This window comes from Haemaphysalis longicornis, unplaced genomic scaffold (assembly GCF_048455015.1).
Source record: "Haemaphysalis longicornis isolate Haplotype H1 unplaced genomic scaffold, Haemaphysalis longicornis Haplotype H1 scaffold_12, whole genome shotgun sequence".
Taxonomy (NCBI): domain Eukaryota; kingdom Metazoa; phylum Arthropoda; class Arachnida; order Ixodida; family Ixodidae; genus Haemaphysalis; species Haemaphysalis longicornis.
Window position 1 is genome coordinate 115137117 of NW_027526225.1, and position 17715 is coordinate 115154831.

General features: G+C 47.4%; 1 protein-coding gene across 1 annotated transcript in view; it reads right to left on the reverse strand.

The window, feature by feature from the left end:
• Positions 1–9662: 9662 nt before the first annotated feature.
• LOC144163319 (uncharacterized) overlaps positions 9663–17715 on the reverse strand; it is a 196878-nt gene continuing 188825 nt past the window's right edge. Inside the window, exon 2 of the mRNA XM_077694247.1 lies at positions 9663–16731. Coding sequence (XP_077550373.1) covers positions 15349–16731 — 1383 coding nt within the window. The 3' untranslated portion in view covers positions 9663–15348. The remainder of the gene's footprint in view (positions 16732–17715) is intronic.

A 17715-nucleotide genomic window follows, 5' to 3' on the forward strand; every position in this document is an offset into this window, starting at 1 on the left:
TCACGTTAAAGGTTCAAAGGTGGTCAAAAATTAATCCGGAGCTTTCCACCACAGCGCCTCACAGCCAAAGTGGAGCTTCAGCGCGTTAAACCCCAGAATCAATCAAATCAATCAAAATTTCTCCGTACACTTCCCCACACTCTTCATTGAATAATCCGTCATAGCTGACTCTTTTCGAAGTGCTAAAGCAGAATTGGGCTACAAGTAATCGGAGGCGTCCGCGTTGTGGATATCAGAGTTAATGATGCAGGAGGGGAGTTTCGAGAGAGAAGGTGGCAGAGGAAAGGGAGATAACACACAAAGTGGTTCAGCCCTGACCATTTTATTTAATTTCCGCCGGCGGCTCGCAAGTAACACCTGTCTCAGCCTTTATTACACTTCTGTGGGTTGAAGGATGAAGTGCCTTGTTTACAACCCTTAATAACCACTACTTCATTTACAACTCCTTATCACCTTAGTTCACGCCTACGACAGCTACGAGACGATTAGGTTCCTTAGTTCACGCCTACGACAGCAACGGGAGGATTAGGTTGCAGCAAGCTCATTCGCCACCATTAATCTGGGCTTGCAGAAATCACTGGCTTCATCGGATAAAACCAGGGAGAAGTGGCTAGCAATGCGGTTTGCTGGGTGAGTTGGTTCTGGAGAGTCAAAAACGTGGCAGTTCCGTGTGCCTGCAACTGGCGATATTTGGTTTGGGACTGTGATTGTCACACCATCGTCCGTGATCGCACGCTCCATACGCTTCCAGAACACACTCGTGCGACAACTTACCTCGACTGGGTGCTTCTTTTACGCGGGGCAGCACCACGCTGTCTCTTTTATGGACCTCTCTTGCCGTGTTTGTCTATGACGACGAGGGTCCGAAGTGAGCACTGCGTAATTACAAGAGACACCCCCCCCCCCCCCCCCCCCCCCCCCCGGGGACTTTACCAAACTTACAGGCCAGCACTGATGCAAACAAGAGTGTTTTAGTTTAGGTCTCCAATAAAGCACGTATTTCTCTCTCTCTCTCTCTCTCTCTCTCTCTCTCTCTCTCTCTCTCTCTCTCTCTCTCTCTCTCTCTCTCTCTCTCTCTCTCTCTCTCTCTCTCTCTCCTCTCTCGCCGTCCTCCCACAGCTTCGTCTATATTAGTGCTTCCATGCTCTCGGAGGATAGAGTGCCAGCTGAATCGACTATCAGGGTTTTATCACCCCGCAGGCATTGCGGCTGCCTCGATGCTCAGCGACTCTTGCAAGCGGCCCCTCAGCTGTAAAATTTAGTGTCCGACGTCGCCCGTGTAGACAGGCAGCATAATAAAGGGCCCTTCTCATCGATTCTTCAACTCGGGTTATTGAGGCTCGGGTGACACGACATAATCCCTGGGGAGGAGAGGTATTGTGATTCCGCACCCTCTTGAGGAGAAGTCAATCACGGTAATGAGCATTAAGATGAACGTCACTTCCTCTTCATTAGAATCATTGGGACTCTGCTATTTGTGGGCGTTTTTTTTCTGGCGTGTGGTTCAGGGAGGAATCTCTAGATTTGTGTATGATATCAGGGTTTTGTGATGCATTTTTTATGCTTAGAAGCGACTCGTTAGTATGGTAAGTTGGGCTAGTTGGTTTAGACTTATTTCGTTAAAACAGCGTGTTACTAGAAGACGAGGGACCGAAAGTACCGTACGGAGGACAGACGCTAAACATTAAGTCTGACGTCCAGCTCAAATTCCTTTAGTTTGCACTTGACCAGCGTGAATTAGTTCTAGAGGAATGCTAGGTAGTAATAGTAGATAACTTTACCTCGCAGAGAAATTGGTGTGGTTCCTCAGTCCAGGAGCCGAAGCGATGATTTGGCGATGTCTGCTTATAGAGACCAGTCACTCGATTGGGCTATCATTCAGAAAGTTTTAATATAATCTCTCAACTTGATTGGAAGCTCACAAATTGACCTTGCTACGCCCGATAGCATTGCTACTATAATCTTGATCGGTAGCAAGGACTCTTGAAACTGCTGCATTACGCGCGGAAGTTTGTTGGGCTTTCACCAATAGAAAAATCAAAGTGTCATTGGCCCACGTCATCTATAATAGAAAGATCTCAAGGTGCGTTGATTTCAAAGTGTTAATAGCGCTAGTTCTGCGTACACGAAAGCAAAAAAAAAAAAAAAAAAAAAAACAGGCTGGCTGTCTACTTTGTTTACTTGATGTATACTGGCTGTTGAGTTCTTGTCTATTTTCTGTACACCTTCTGCACAGTCTATTTTCGGTCTACGTAAAACCTCTCACGTGCAGGTCCTTCTAAAACGAACGGTTGAGGTGATGACGCTTTGCTGATCTCCTGCTTCGGAATCCCTCCCCCCAAAGAACGTCAAAATCGCACGAAATCATCAGATGAATTTGTTATTGAGCTACAGGAAGCAAAGCACCTGGCCTTACCCACCAAATATAGGACTTCTGCACTGTTGCACTCATCTATGGGGGAAAATGGTGCGATATTAGAGAGAGACGGAGAGAGAGAGAGAGAGAGAGAGAGAGAGAGAGAGAGAGAGAGAGAGAGAGAGAGAGAGAGAGAATTTTATTGAAAAGGAAAAGAAATTATGCATCTCCATGAAGTGAATCATGATGAGTGGGCGAAGCACTGGGGGCTGTCCTTACCGTAAATCACCCGTGAGAGTGTTTACTGCTGCTAAAACAATTTCCAACCCAATACAGTACAATTCAATTTAATCAAATCCAATCCATTTCAATCCAATACAGTCCAATCCAGTCTAATCTAAATCCTAATCCAATTCAATCCAATGCTCCTCGCGCATGCGCAGCACGGCCGTCCAGGAGCACTCGCTCGCTCACCTCTCTCTCTCTCTCCGTCTCTCTCTAACCTTTTGTAAACCTTTTATTTTGTTCTTGTTAGCCTTTTGGGAACCCTTTTGTTCACAGATGTTTCGATTTACACGGTGCTCTCTCTCTCTCTCTCTCTCTCTCTCTCTCTCTCTCTCTCTCTCTCTCTCTCTCTCTCTCTCTCTCTCTCTCTCTCTCTCTCTCTCTCTCTCTCTCTCTCTCTCTCTCTCTCTCTCTCTCTCTCTCTCTCTCTCTCTCTCTCACCTTTTGTGAACCTTTTGTTCACAGATTTGTCGATTTACATGGTGCTGTGCCGTGAGCACGGACACCAGACGCCGGACAAGTCTCGGCGTTAAGGTGCTTCGCCCCTAAAAGCCCAGAAAGGTCGGCCCGATGGTATTTGTTCTGGTCAGCTATTCAAGAGATTTTTATTTGTACACCTTTTAAAGCGCAAACAACACCTGAGAGAGATAGTGGAATAATTCTTTTTTTTTTTTTTTGTATATGTCAAATCGTCCTATGCCGTGAGTGGCGCTTTGAGGCAATGCATCACACTCTTTTCAGGTAAAAAATTTAGCAGAGCTTGCTGTTGGCCTCAGTATGTATGCCTGGAACCCTGCGCGTCTCTTAGGCCGAAGACTTGAGCCCAGGGTTCCCTGCAGGCGTGCGGCACTAAAGGTCGGACAGGTCCTTAGGAAGTGGTTCATGTCTGCCTTCGGAGCAGGAGTCCAGAAGGCCAGGACCGAGTCCCTTGTGGGGAAAGAGCCACTCGAACTAAACGTAGAACTCAGCCCCGTTGTGGAAGTCACTTCGAGTGAATTCGAGTGAATTCGTGTGGAAGTCACTTCCACTTCCAATTTCAAAATGTGTAAACTGCGCTAAGGAATACGCCACACAGAGAGAGGTAAACAAGGACAGGCGCAGATGTGCAGCTAACGTTTGTTCCTCGCAGATAACATAAATACAGACGGGCATATCACTGCGCACGCGCGAAAATGAACACATTTAGAACAATTTGTGGGCATTTTCACAAACGCTCGTTGATAAACATCATCTCACTGTTGTGCAGAACAATTGAGGAATCGCTGACACAGTCATTTCCCTTTTTCTTGATATGATAAGCATCGGGAATCTCTCTTGCCCGGCTATCCTAGCATTTACACATTATCTTAACTTGCTCGAAGAGTGGCATACCGAGTGGCTTACACGTGCTCGTCAGCGGTAGGTCAATTGTTCTTCACAACAGGGAGATGATGTTTGTCGACGAGCGTTTGTGAAAATGTCCACAAGTTGTTGTAGATGCGTTTATGTTCTTTTTCGCGGGTGCGTAATGATATTCCCGTCTGTATTTATGTGTGTTTCTGCGTAGAATAAACGTTGGGTGCAAGTCTGCGCCTGCCCTTGTGTACCTCTCTCTGTGTGGCGTCTTGCTTAGCTCAGTTTACGCCTTTTGAAAATATGCCCCAACTCGCCCAACAACAAGTCCTTCTAAACCACGCAGTGGAAGTAGTGCAGGCGTGGAGGGGGGGGGGGGGGGGAGTGCTCATTTTTGTACCAGCAGTTCTTCTCGTAGTGTTACCAGAACAATAAGTGTTCCTCTCTAGTGTTCTTAAGTGTCTTCAGAGTTAACATAAACTTGCTACGCCGTCCACTTGGTGAGTCTCTAAAGGCAAGGTGCAATAAACGATCACCGAAGGTGTGGTGAGATTTAAGCGCAGGCGGGGGTGACTTCGACTCACCTTGACTGCGCCTTCCAGACGTCGCTTAGCAGGGCAGAGCATTTTCTGTGCTGCGGCGCCGACGAAAACGACACCCAAAATTACGGCGGCTTACATGCGAAATTTTCTACCCTTTAGCGCGCCGACGAAAACTACTGTATACAGTGGATGCTATTGTTGTTTTGGTTGTTGACGGTTCGCTCATCCATGAAGGCTACGACGGTAGTTAGCAGTTAGCTTCTTGACCAATCTCTTGCTTCGACGAAAAGGTAAAGGCAACGAGTATTGTGTGCTACACGGGTAGGTTGTATCAGGACCAGAGTCGCATCCAGACTGATCTATGGTAGCGGTGAGGGAGGAAGAACATAGACGGGGTATTACCGTCCCCTTCCTTGCACTACAAGGTATACCCAGATTAGTGGAGCAGCGTGTAATGTGGTCTTTGCATTGTTTATTCAGAGTGATATTTAACTGCACCCGCCATTGAGCTGCATTGAAGCTAGCCTTGCGCGGCAGTAAGCTTCCCTTTTCCAGTCGGCATTAATCCGGTACTCCGTAGGGACGCGACCAAACGACCAAGCGCACGAGGCTGCGGCACGAACGCGGTGTCTTTGTTGCTGCTGCTCGTGCGTTCCCGCGGTATCACATCGAGCGGCGAGGAAAGATGATAAAATTAATATGAAGGCGAAGGACCGAAGTACAAGCCACCACAACAATTTAGCGTGTTTCCCGCTATCTATGTGGGACAAATAGCGACGCAGAGCGATGGGAGACCGGGAACTCGCGTACGTGGGCTGACGGAAAAGCTGATCGCGAATAATCACCGCCCGGTGCGCGGCTCGTCTTTAATGCGGTCCCTGTTGCAGGGTCCTGCGTTCGTCCTCTTTAGTTTCCTGCTTTCCGCCGCCGCGCACGGTCAGACGATGGCCAAGCGGGTTCTGTCTCTTTTTTGTTTCCTTCAAATCGTACCGACCAAGCTTTGCTTCTAAGTGTGGTGCGACGGTTATCTCGGCGTGATAACCGTTCGGTATACCAGGAGTAACTTGGCCGAACTTTAAATTATTCCTAGCCGCAGATGAAGCGGATGATGAACGTTAACCGATTAAGACGGCCAGCGCGCACGTTCCTATAAGGGCGATTGTGTCTCCTTGAATACGTTGCGGTCGCAGTTTCATCCGCCCAGAACTTTGCGTTCCCTTTATTATTCGTCCGAGGTGAGTTCTTGGCACGTTCTCGAATCGTGCGTGGGACTACGCCGTGACACCGCCAGGATTTTCTTCCGAGAGCTCGCTAACACGAAAACGCTCTCCGAGGTTTCCTAATCAAAACTTCTCATCGTGAGAAAACCAGGTTGAGCGGACTACGACTTTGGCTTGGCTCGGCTGCGCCAGCCAGGTGTTAACGGCGGTCTGAAACAATGGCCGGGTGGCTGCGTGAAGAGGCTGAGTAAGCCTAATCGATGCGATGCGCATCGGGAGTCGCCTTCTTTTGTGGCGTGCGGCCGCATTAACGAACAACAACGAGACCGTTAGGCAGCAAAAAGCCCGTTAATCGATGCCGCGAAAGCAATCTCGAACATCGGCCTCATCCGACGAGAGGCGGCAAGGTCGAACCGCTTGTTGCTCCGCTGGTGTAAACTACCCGGAAGGTCTCAGTTGGACCGTGGCGGAATTACCCGGGAGCTCGCGTATTATATACAACACAGCGGTGGCAATGAGGCTGCTGACGCACGCTTCCGTTCGCGATGGGATGAGATAACGTGCGGCTGCTTCTTTTGAGTGAGTGACGAACGCTGGAAGTCGGATTTTTTTGTTTATATTTCACCTTCGCCTCTCCGTGGGTTTAACCGACCTGCTAAAGGGGTCGGTAAAAAAGAGACTGTGCCTGTGTACTCATTACGGGCTTGTTAAACTAATCGTTCTAACAGGTCGTTACAGTGTTTTTTGAGTGTGAGGATCGTGCGCTCTGACGTCACACCGCCACGAGGGAAGGTCGTTCGACTGAAAAACGATACCGGTCAGCCGATTTTTGTCGAGCGCGAGCTCTCCTTCAATTTCCGCGTCGTTCCTTTTTCATCTTTTTCAAGGTGACGGGGGAAATACCTCGCGTTCCTTTCCGAACGTCGAATTAAAAGAGTGCACGTCGGAGCACGTGTTTGCAATCTTCGAAGGACGGTATTCTTAGCGGGTGCGGGAAAATAACCGGCGAGTGGCTATTTCGACTGCTGTTGATGTCGGCGAGCGAACCTGCCCCCAGGCTAGATCGTTGCGTTACTTACTCTGCGACTGGGATACTTGAACAAGCATGAATATATCGTTATCGTAGCTTTGCCGCACGGTCCGCGTTGCATACATCCTAAAAGTCTCGCTGCGTCCGAACTGCGTGTTTGGAAGGACAAGTTTATTACTTCAAATACGGGCGTTTCATTGCTTTTCATTGGCCGCGAATTTTAAAGTACCGTATTAAGGTGTTTGTGCGAGATAGTATGTACTTCGTCGCAGGTGCTTCATTGATTTTGATTGATTGATTGTAGGGTTTAACGCGCCGATAAAACGCAGACGATGAGGCGCGCCGTAGTGGAGGGCTCCAGAATAATTTTGACCACCCGGGGATCTTTAACGTGCACCGAAATCTCGTACACACGGGCGATTTCGCTTTTCGCTTCCTTCAGAAGAGCGGCCGCCGCGGCCGGGAATCGAACCCGCGTCCTCGTGCTCAGCATCACAACGCCATAGCCACTTAGCCACTGCGGCGGGTACAGGTGCTTCATCAGGAGCCTTTACTACCCTTACTCTCCCATTGAGTTGTGCTTGGCGCTTGACCTAAATACCCACTTTAAAGTATAACAGGCTCATTTGAAGGCATAAAAGTAACTGGTCCCAAACACACAGCCATGTAAGAATGAAACGCGAACGCAAAAATACGAACCAGAACACTTAAACTGAAGAATTGGGTTCATGGAGATCACATAATGACGCGGTTGTGGTATATTTGGAAGTTCACTTTTACTAATTTGCGGCTGTCAAGGTGATAAGCGACAATTTGGCTTGTACAGAAAGGAATTGCGCTATTCGTGTGTTCTCTTTTAGATTTGCGCATTCGTATTTCATTTGTCCATGACTTTACGGTGTAATGATGATCGCATAATGATCGCTTAAAGGAGTACTGACACGAAATTTTTATGTTACGTTTTTTTCGCTGCTATGCGCGCCTACCAGCCCACTAATCATAGAATGACAGATTAGACGGTCGAGCGCAGCGTAAACATTCATTTACGGCGTCGTTTATTCGTGCCAGTTTCGGTTTCGACAAAAAAACGCCGAGCGGCCGCCATGACAGCATGTATGACATGGCGTCACCATTCTTGCCGTATCGCTGCCTCTCTGTAAGCGCGCGCGAGCGAGCGCACGCGCGCGCCCAGACCGGCCGAGGTCTTCGCCGTCCCCACAGGCCCGGGCAGCATGACGTCAGTCCCAAAACCATGACGTGTACACACGCCCGAGCAGCGCGCGCCAACCACAGCCAGCGCGTCGGCTTCGTCACGGGAGCCCCGACGTCGGCAGTTTGGGGCACGTAGCAGATGATGTCACGTCGGCCCGCTCTGGGCTTTCTCGTGCGGGCGAAGATTAAAATGGATTTTAAATATGTTTCGCTGAACGGTTGCTGTTGAAACTTGCTGGGAGATATCTCCTGATAAAAAGGAAGCGTTTTACATAGTTATCTCAGCTTTGAAATTTCGTGTCAGTACTCCTTTAAGGCGCGGGCACCGATGGCGTCACTGTGACACTTTGTATTTCACTTTACTTGAAAAAACAACTTTCAAGGGAGAGCCGACTCTCCCAAATTCGACTTCGGTCAGTTGTATATTTCATCACTTATTTCGATTAAATGTTCTGATCCGGTGAGATCGTGAGGGTGTAAAGAAGTGTGTCCCAATTTTCTGCTTAATTAAACAAAAACTAAGTGGCGACGCCGGGACAGAATTAACGACAGCCTTACTCTGCTTTTCATATCTGATTGAATTTGATGGAATGACACTTACACCGTCTCTGAAACGCCAAGAAACGTTTACTAGTTTATCTAATGTGTCACCGTGTTTCCGAATTTCATGTGTCAATTCAGGGGATGAAGTTTGCCTATTAAACTCATTTTTGGGCAAAAGAAGAAAAAAACAAAATGTTTATAGTAGAAAGGTGTATATTGTTACATACTACCGTATTTACTCGCATAATGATCGCACTCGCGTAGTGATCGCACCCCTTAAGTATGTCGTCCAAGTTCGTTTTTTTTCCCCGCGCATGCAATGAACTCACCCTGAGCTAGCCGCAGCAATATATCGTATGGGTACAAAGTCTTGCTGATGATTGTCGTGCGTACCTCTTTTTCTTCCCTTCCGAAAAGGACATGGATACGTTATTGCGGCAGACTTGCCGATATTAGCGATATCAGCAAGTATGCGTCCAGTATTGACGAGGAAGAAACACTCACTAAATGCAGATAATATACACACAAGAAAAAGAAAAAAAAACGCGCTCAGGTTGCTGATTCAGCCGCCATGACCGTTCCCGCACTGTTACAGTAGTAGCCGCTGATTGGTCTTGTCAGCTCGCAGCAAACCCGCACCGGAGCGTTCGGTAATTCATGAAGACACGGCATTTTGCGTCACTTTGCAAAGCGGCTGGTGGCGGTGTGCGGAGTTTTTGTTACTTTTATTTTTATTTTTATTATGTTCATTAGAACTATCGTAAAAAATTTTGCCCACAACTTGCTTGCGTTTTCTGTGCTCAAAAATGTTTTACAAAAAGTTTACCCCGCGTAATAAACGCCCCCCTAAATTTACATTAAATTTTTTCAAAAAAAAAGTGTGATCATTACGCGAGTAAATACGCTATATTGTATTGTATTGTATTATGTTACACTTCATTATATAGTGAATGATTATATATGTATACAGCAGTGCGGATGTGTCATACAGCTTGTTGGTTTCCTTCTTGTGCTCTCTCTTGAGTAAAATGCGGTGTCTACCGGGAAGGCGTCTGCGGAGGCAAAAAACAAACAAAAACAAAATGCCTCCTTGAGCATGCCACGCCAATCCAGCAAGACAGCAAGTCACAAGACACGGCAGGTAGCAAACAACTACGATATAGCTTTATTACACCACTTTTGCATCGACAACTCTCATTCTTATATCGCTCGTTCCGAGCTGACACGAAACAGAAGGGGGAAAAATAGAACGAAAACAACAACACTGCATCTTTGAAGTCCCGCCCTTACAGTTCTAAAGATCCGGTCCCATCACGTCCTATCGGTTTACATCGCCAATGTTTCTCGGGCTACGTTTCTGAGGCCCAGTTTTGAGCCCACTGGATAATTTCGTTGCAATCTGTACGAAATAAGCAAGCGATGCAGGCCAAGGTTGAGCCAGAGTTGAAACTCGAGCCAGTTTGCTTATTGGTTTTACATGTTTAGCCTTTTAGCGCCGCTGCGCGAAAAATTAAAAGCGAGGTTTTGATTTCTGGTACTTTAATGTGCACAGAACCTTAGACGTCATTGAAATACTTGGATTTTATTCATTTTCCGAAGGAATGATTGAAATGTACTTTGATCTCAAGTAACTTACTTTGCACTGACGAACAGTGGTTCTGTTCCGAAGCTATATGTGAGCTGGTTCTTCGTTAAGAGTTCAGCACATCCGTTAAGACCCAGTTCGCGGACCCATTTAAGGCAGGCATGAAAAGGCAGTTTGGGTGCTATGTATGTGCGCATAATGTGGCTAGCTTGCGTTGTGTGTGGATATATTTGTATAGATATGTATATAATGTTCGATAGCGTATCAATACATCTCTCTCTTTCGGCGTCGCCTTGGCGGGAGGCACTCGGACGCCGTAGCATTTGCAAAAGTACTCTCAGGAGCACAGATTGATATCGACGATTCGAAAATGCTTTTAGCCGTAGTGCTGCTTACACCTTGAACACGTATTTGGACTTGGGAAACTTTTGTTTGTTTTTTATTTCTTTGGAGGCTGCGTTCCTAGAGCGACGTTCCAACTGCTCACTCGAAGCGGGGACAAAAACTTTCGGCTGTGGCTTCCATACGCGCCGTTTTGCTAGCTACGTTTTTACGCACATGTGTCGCTTGAGAGACTTCGTGACTTTGCTGCGTTTAGCGGGCATGTTCGTATTTGCCAAACTCAGAAACACTTGCGTGATTTTCGAAGGAAGACAACTGGACAGTGCACGCCTCGATGATGTGCTTTACAGGCCCGTAGTACTCGTTTTTCGCAGCGCCAGAAAAGGGCGCAAAAACTTCCGAGTTTCATGGGTATTCAGTGTGAACGGATGCGCATGAAAGTCGCATCAAACTCGCCTTACGCAACCTACTTACTGCAGCGCGCACTTAACGAAACTACGGCTTTTTCCGACATCAGCCAATCCCGTGGGTAGTTTATGACGGCTGCTTGCAAAATTAAACGTCATTTTTGACGTTCCCTTTACCCCGAAGTTCGCAGTAAAGACGTCAACGGGACTCTTCGAACACGGCATAAAGCGTGTAAGACACTCTACACGGTTAATATCTTCGCATATACGTTCCGTATACTTTAGTTGCATATGCTGTGTTACACATAAATTTCAGATATATTTGTAACGTAATTTTTGGTACACTTCTTTTCGTACAAACACGTGAACCAGTGTTAGACTTACTCTTTAAAGTATCTGTAACACGGTTTCACATGATTTGTTTTTTTGCCAGTAAGTACAAGCTACTAAGCGGATCCTATCTGGAACCACACTAAGGGTATATACCTTCAATCCGTGACCGTTCAATCAGCACATCTAAAAGCTGAAACTGGGTCTTCTCACCCCGTTTAAAATCTTCTCTAGATTTCCCAAGTTACTATACATGTTTAAGGCGTAGTTGCACTAGGTGTGTCAAGCGCACTTTGAAAATCGTCCATCTTTATACACGCTCACGCGTCTATGCACACGTGATTATGTCTCTCAAATATCTTCCCTTTCTTTAGTTTTCGTCTGTAACCAGGTAAGAACGACCAGTCGACTAGCTTGAAAATGGCAGGAATAATGGCGGCGTTGCAAAACGTGATCATAGTCGCCTAAGCACAAGGCCCCTTCGAAGGCACCGTACATGGAAGCGGAACAAGCGAACTAACTGACACTACAGACGCCGATATATATAAAAAAAACGAAAGTAGATGCACAAAGGTCGTGGTAGAAGTACCAAAGCAGAACTTACATGTAGCACTTGGAACGGGTAGTGTTAAGGCAGAAGCTATGTTCAAGCGCGAAGCCCTTTTTTTTTTCTAGTGAAGTAGCGCGTAAAGAAACTATGTGCGTGCGTGTGCGTGCATGCGCTTGTAGTATGAATGCTTCTCTTGTGTATTAGCTCCTGCTGAGAGTTGATGCCCTTGCCATCCCCATTCCAGTCTTCATACAACTAGTACTACTCATATCCCGTGGCCTTCGTATGTCTCTCTAATCGTAATTATTACCGCCTGTGGTATTTGTATTTCAACTTCCAAATTGAATCAGTGAAAATAAATCCTTTCGTATTTTGAGATATAAAACTTTGCGGATGAGTACGATTTCTAAACATTTTCATTCGAAATGCTGAGAAGAATCACACGGATTAAACTTTGCTTCTGGTGCGGGGCCGACATGAGCAAAAATAATAGTTTACTTATTTTTATCAAGTGCGTCTCTCGTCCCCTTTTGATTGAACTGCTAAGGAACATACGTTGGTGTCTCTGGAACTCTCAGTTGAAGCAAATAATGCTGATATTTTCCCTGCGAGCGAGTTGCATATTTTATTCTTTATATGGGAGTATTATTTTTAGGGCTATAAATACGATACGCTCCTTCGTCGCAAAGGGTTTCCTCGCCACCACGCCCACAGTTCTGCTTTGTAACAAATAAAAAACGATTGTGTACATTGCTGAGTTATGCTTATCTTTTTTTTTTTCGCCGATAAATTTAAGGCAAGCTCATAAGGCATCTGTCAACAGGCACGAGTAAGGTTAAGGCCGTGTCTGGATAGTCGATATGTGTAATACATAAGTATTGTGCGCAGTCACAGAAGGCGCTGAAGTAGGGCAAGGCAACTTGTAGTCTTGTTTACGCATCGCCATCAGATAAAATTTTTTTCTAACACGTCGGCATTAAATAATCCAAATCTCAACGCCCTATCAAGAAAAAGGCACAACTTTCCGGTGCCTTATAAAACTGTAAAAGGATGCTGCATAGACCTTCGGAGGAAGAACGATTAAATAATGAAAAAGAAACCGTGACAAGCGTGCTTGGAAAGTACCACTGGTATGAACTGCGTTTTTTACAAACCTCTTTTTTTTTGTTTTCACAATATACAGGATATACTTAGCATTTGAGTGTTCCGCGGTGATTATGTCTTACACATCCGTGCGCCAATGACTGATGAGAGATGCGCAGTGGTGTGTGAATCTGATTTTTGCCAACCTTATCTCTCTCTAAGACGCCGTTGTTTCTAAGAAACATCGTTTTGCTTTGCTTTGGTCGAACCTTACTTATCGAAACAGGCTGCTGGTTATCGTGGACTGTTAAGACACAAAAATGCCCAACTGTTTGGAGGCTCAACTAGCTGGCTAAGCGTTGTATGCCGTATGCTGTACGTGTAATTAAAACTGAAATACGGTAGTCTGTTTCCTGTGTCATGGCTATTAACATCAGAAATACACCTCTAGCAGGAAAGATTCTAAGCACTGTCGTCGCATTCTTGAAAGGTTATAAGCTTTGAAACCATAGAGCACGCGTTGTAGGGGTCCGTGAACAATGTATAACTTAAGGCAGAAAAGATATTCACCCAGCCGTTTTGAACGACGGAAAGGCGGGGACGAACTGAAATGGCATGCAGTGTCTCTGATAAGGCAGGGGACACGTGGGTGTGTAAATGAGATGTAAAATTTCTCTATCCATCCTCTCGTAGAACACTGATGTAAACATAGTATAAACTCTGACATATATATAAAAAGTAGATACACCGCGTATACGTAACACATCTGCGTTAAGTTCGCCATGGGCAGAGCTGTAAGAATTAAAAGAACAAAATAACAAACAAAAATATATTAACAACTGTGCGAAAATGTATGTACAAGCGTCTCACATTTACTAACGTCGGCAGCGGAAGCCTTCGTAACGTTTTTTTTTTTTTTTAAACCTTCTAGATCGGGACACAGCCTTGCAACCACAGTGACAATAATTGCATAATTCAGTGAAGAATATAGTTCTTAAAATAATTTAAAAGTTTTAATTGGCAGGGCTGCCGTTGTTTTATTCGCAACTGCAGCTTTGCTCTTAGTGTAACAGATCATCTATTACTCCATTACAGCTGCATCAGAAAGACAAGAAGCTTCCGCCTAGCTGGATTCCGTCAATTCTTAGAAATGAGTAAGAAGATTGCCAGGGAAAATAAAAAAAAGGTTTAACACCAGTGAACCATGAGTGGCTAACACGTGAGCATTTCGTAAAAATATTTTTGTTGTTGTTTAGCAGTAGCGACGTTCAGTGTCACACGTTTACGTTTGCCATCCGTTTTGTTCATCCCAAGCTACGCATTTAATCTAGGTAATCTCGAACTTTTAGGCCCAGTGTGTTCTTTCGAACTTAGCGGCCTCTATAACAGTACTGTTCCTGAAAAAAAACGTCAGGCCGTCTACACATAGATGGTTGAAGCTAAGCTAATGACGTCCACGTTTGCCTTATCTGCGTTATTACAAGCGTTTTGCGCACAAAGCTTGCGCCCTGGTGTAAAGCCAACATACAGCACGATTGTAAAGCCTACAGAGCTTTGCGTTGCATACGTGGTCCGGCTACAACAATATACAGTTATTTTCGTTCTAAGGCACAATGAAGCACATGCAAAAGCTAAGCTTGGTCATTTTGTATACGTCGCTGGAGTTTCTTTCCGTGAATTACGCAAAAGCCGCAACTCTCGGTGGTCCCTTGTTTCCAGTCGGTTTTTTGTAGCAAGTTGTTTCTTTCTCTCCGCCCCTAAATTTGACCCTATATTAGGTTAGCCATTGGTTGCGTACAGCGAATAGTGACGTAGGTTGATGCTCGAGCCAACGTTTAGATGTGAGAGTTGCAGCAGTTTCCTTCGTATGGCAATTCACGCGGCCTGCCGTAAGCGACAATACGGCACACTACAGTTTTCATTGGTTCCTTGCCGCTAACATCTCTAGACACAGGTAAAACACAGCGTAGGCACACCGACTTTAACACACATGCACTCTATTACAAAAAAAAAAACACCAGACGCTATTGCACACTGAACAATCTCAGCTCTCCTAGGGCCGGCATAGCGAACAAACAAAACATGGGCAAGGAAAACGATTCTGAGATAGAACGATGGATTGGAGTACACGATATGCTTTCAACGCACGCGGGCGTAGTACCTCGTGGTCCCTCATTCGCACGCGGCGTGCGTTCAGGAGTCGCAGTTCCCGAGGCGGTACACGCACGGCACAGATCACCACACGTCCGGCTCGGACACCAGAGGGGAAGAGGGCAACACGGATAGCAGTCTGGAACTCAGGCACCACGTAAAGCAAGGGGCCTAACAACTTGGTCACTCCAGGCTGCGCGGGTAGGTACCGCGGGAGCTTCATTCATCAGTAGCGCTTCCACGGGAACAGCACGCGGGACAGCACCCACGTCGGCGGGCGTTTCAGGTTTGGTCTCTTGGACCGGACCTCGTAACAAGGACTTGTTTGTTCGGGGGACAAACGATGGAGGGGACAGAAGGGGAAGCGGGTGTTCGGCAGTTCAGAGGGACGTGTGCCGCTTCATGTGCAGAGACAGGTGGTCGGAGCGCGAGAAGGCACGCTCGCAGAGGCGGCACTGGAACGGCCGGTCTCCGGTGTGCTTGCGGTAGTGCCTCGTGAGCTCGTCGGAGCGGGCGAACTTCCAGCCGCACTCTTTCCAGTTGCACTGGTACGGCTTCTCGCCCGTGTGGGTCCTTAGGTGCGCCTTGAGGTGCGAGCTCTTGGTGTAGCTCTTGCTGCAGCCCGGGTGCGAGCAAGTGTGGATGGTGACCTTCTTGCGGCTGACTGTTGACCGTTGCTGCTGCTGCTGTTGCTGCGCCTTCTTGTCGGCGCCTGTGGCAAGTGGCGTGGTCCTGCAGAACGGGTCAGCGATGTGCATGTCCGGTGTGAGTGGAGTCGGCGGAAACGGATTCCCTGGGCCCATGCCAGTTCCGGCGCTTAGGAGGTCCGCTAACCGCGGCGAAGACGGTGGGGTCACCATGCGTAGGTGCGGAGGCGTCTGCTGCTTGCCGTGGTGCTGCTGCTGCTGCTGCTGCTGCTGCGACGGCTGCTGAAGACACTGGGTGAGGATGTCCGCCTTGACGGGCATCGAGTGCATGGAGGGAAGGCTGGTCTGGTACGAGCTGCCATCCAGAGCGGCACCCAAGTGCTGGCCCAGCTGTGAGTGGTCGGGGGACGCTGGCGGCGACATCTGGCTCGATGGCGGAGGCTGCGCGGGGTTTGTGCTTTGGTAGTTGGCCCACAGAGACGTGTACTGCGACCCGGACATCATGGCCACGTCGAAGGGATTGCCCCCCGCCTTCATTGTTTGCGCGGAATGCTGGTACGTTAGGTGGTCTATGGAAGGTGTGGTACTCGCCGAAAGCGAGCTACTCGTGTACGTCGCTTGCTGGTGTTGCTGTTGTTGGTGCTGCTGCGACTCTTGTTGGTGTGGCTTTACCTCACTTTCGGTCGTGTAAGAGTCCACTTCGGGGTATAGTGCAGCGCCGTCTGAGTTCAGCATGAAGTCGAAGTCTAGCGTGACGAAGTCTTCGGATGTTTCGGATGCGTTTGGTTCTTGGGAGGTATGGCCTTCGGGTGCCGGCGACTGCTGCTGCTGCGGCGGCGGCTGCGGTGAGTCTTGAGTTGGCTGCGGGGTGGGGACGACGTTAGACTGCTGTTGGAGCGGACCTGGTCGACTGGGCACGGGGGCTGTGAGCGCTGCCACCAGGATGCCGCTGGTGGGCGGCATTGAAGAAGGCGACTGGTCTCGGTGGTCGGCCGACTTGTAGTCGTAGCCGGTGTCTCGACTAGCTTGCGGCTCCGGTTCCGCCTTTACGCTCGGCGCCGCATGTCTCGCCCCGCTGATGTCGTCCAGGAGCACGCTCTCAATGTCCTGCCATACCTGCCAAAGAAAAAGAAGAAGACGCATAAATTAGGCGCTTAACATCAGGCCCAAGTCAACGTTAGCAACAAAGCATTCAAAGTACATTTTTTATTTTGTTTTTTGATTAGAATATCAGAAAAATACCGGTAAAATATAATCGAAAGTTTGTTTCGATTCTCTTTTACGCTTTGTAGATAAAAACTCCGAGTACTAAGCATCAGAGGACAGCGTAGAATTGTTGCAAAATGCCATCGGGCGTTGATTTGTTAAAGCCGGCAAGACTTACGCTATATATTTGCAGCAACCAGTGAAATGTTGTACTTTCTATTACTTTGTCGGTTTCTCCCCTCCCTACAAACGTCTTCGTTATTGATCATTGTCTTTTTACGGCATTCTAATTATCCGTCTTTCAATTTTTCACAAATTTTTTACTATTTACTATTTGTCTTTAAATATTTACTGCTTGTCGCATTTTAGCCGACAGGCCTGCTCTAAGAGAGTTTGTTGTGCAGCTTTCTTTTGAGTGGTTGATTATGCAGCGCATCGCAGTAGCTGTGGAATCAGCTTTGCGCAATCCCCTGAATGCTTAAGCAGGCAATAGCTGAGGTTTGCATGCGTTTGCCAAGTTTAAAACGCAAGTTCGGTTCCCAGAAGCGGCTCGGCTTAAATATATATTGTGTCTGTTTTATTTATGTAACTTTATGGGTGATGACAGTGACAGACAAACAGAAGAGACGGGCAAGAATTTGTGCATTTCCCGTGTAGCCCAGGGAATACTGCCGCAGATGAAAAAAGAACGACCGTATCCGAACTGGCGCAGTTCTAGCCACCCAGGCTGCGGCAACCGCATGTTTCGTTCGACGAGAGATACCATGGGAATTCCGTGGCGCAACTCTTCGCGTATGTGGGAAACAGCGCATTAGCCAACCGTTCGTTCACCGCTCCCCTTCACCGCCTCGGCTTGGCGAAAACTGCCCCCATCGTTCCCGGCACGTGCAATTT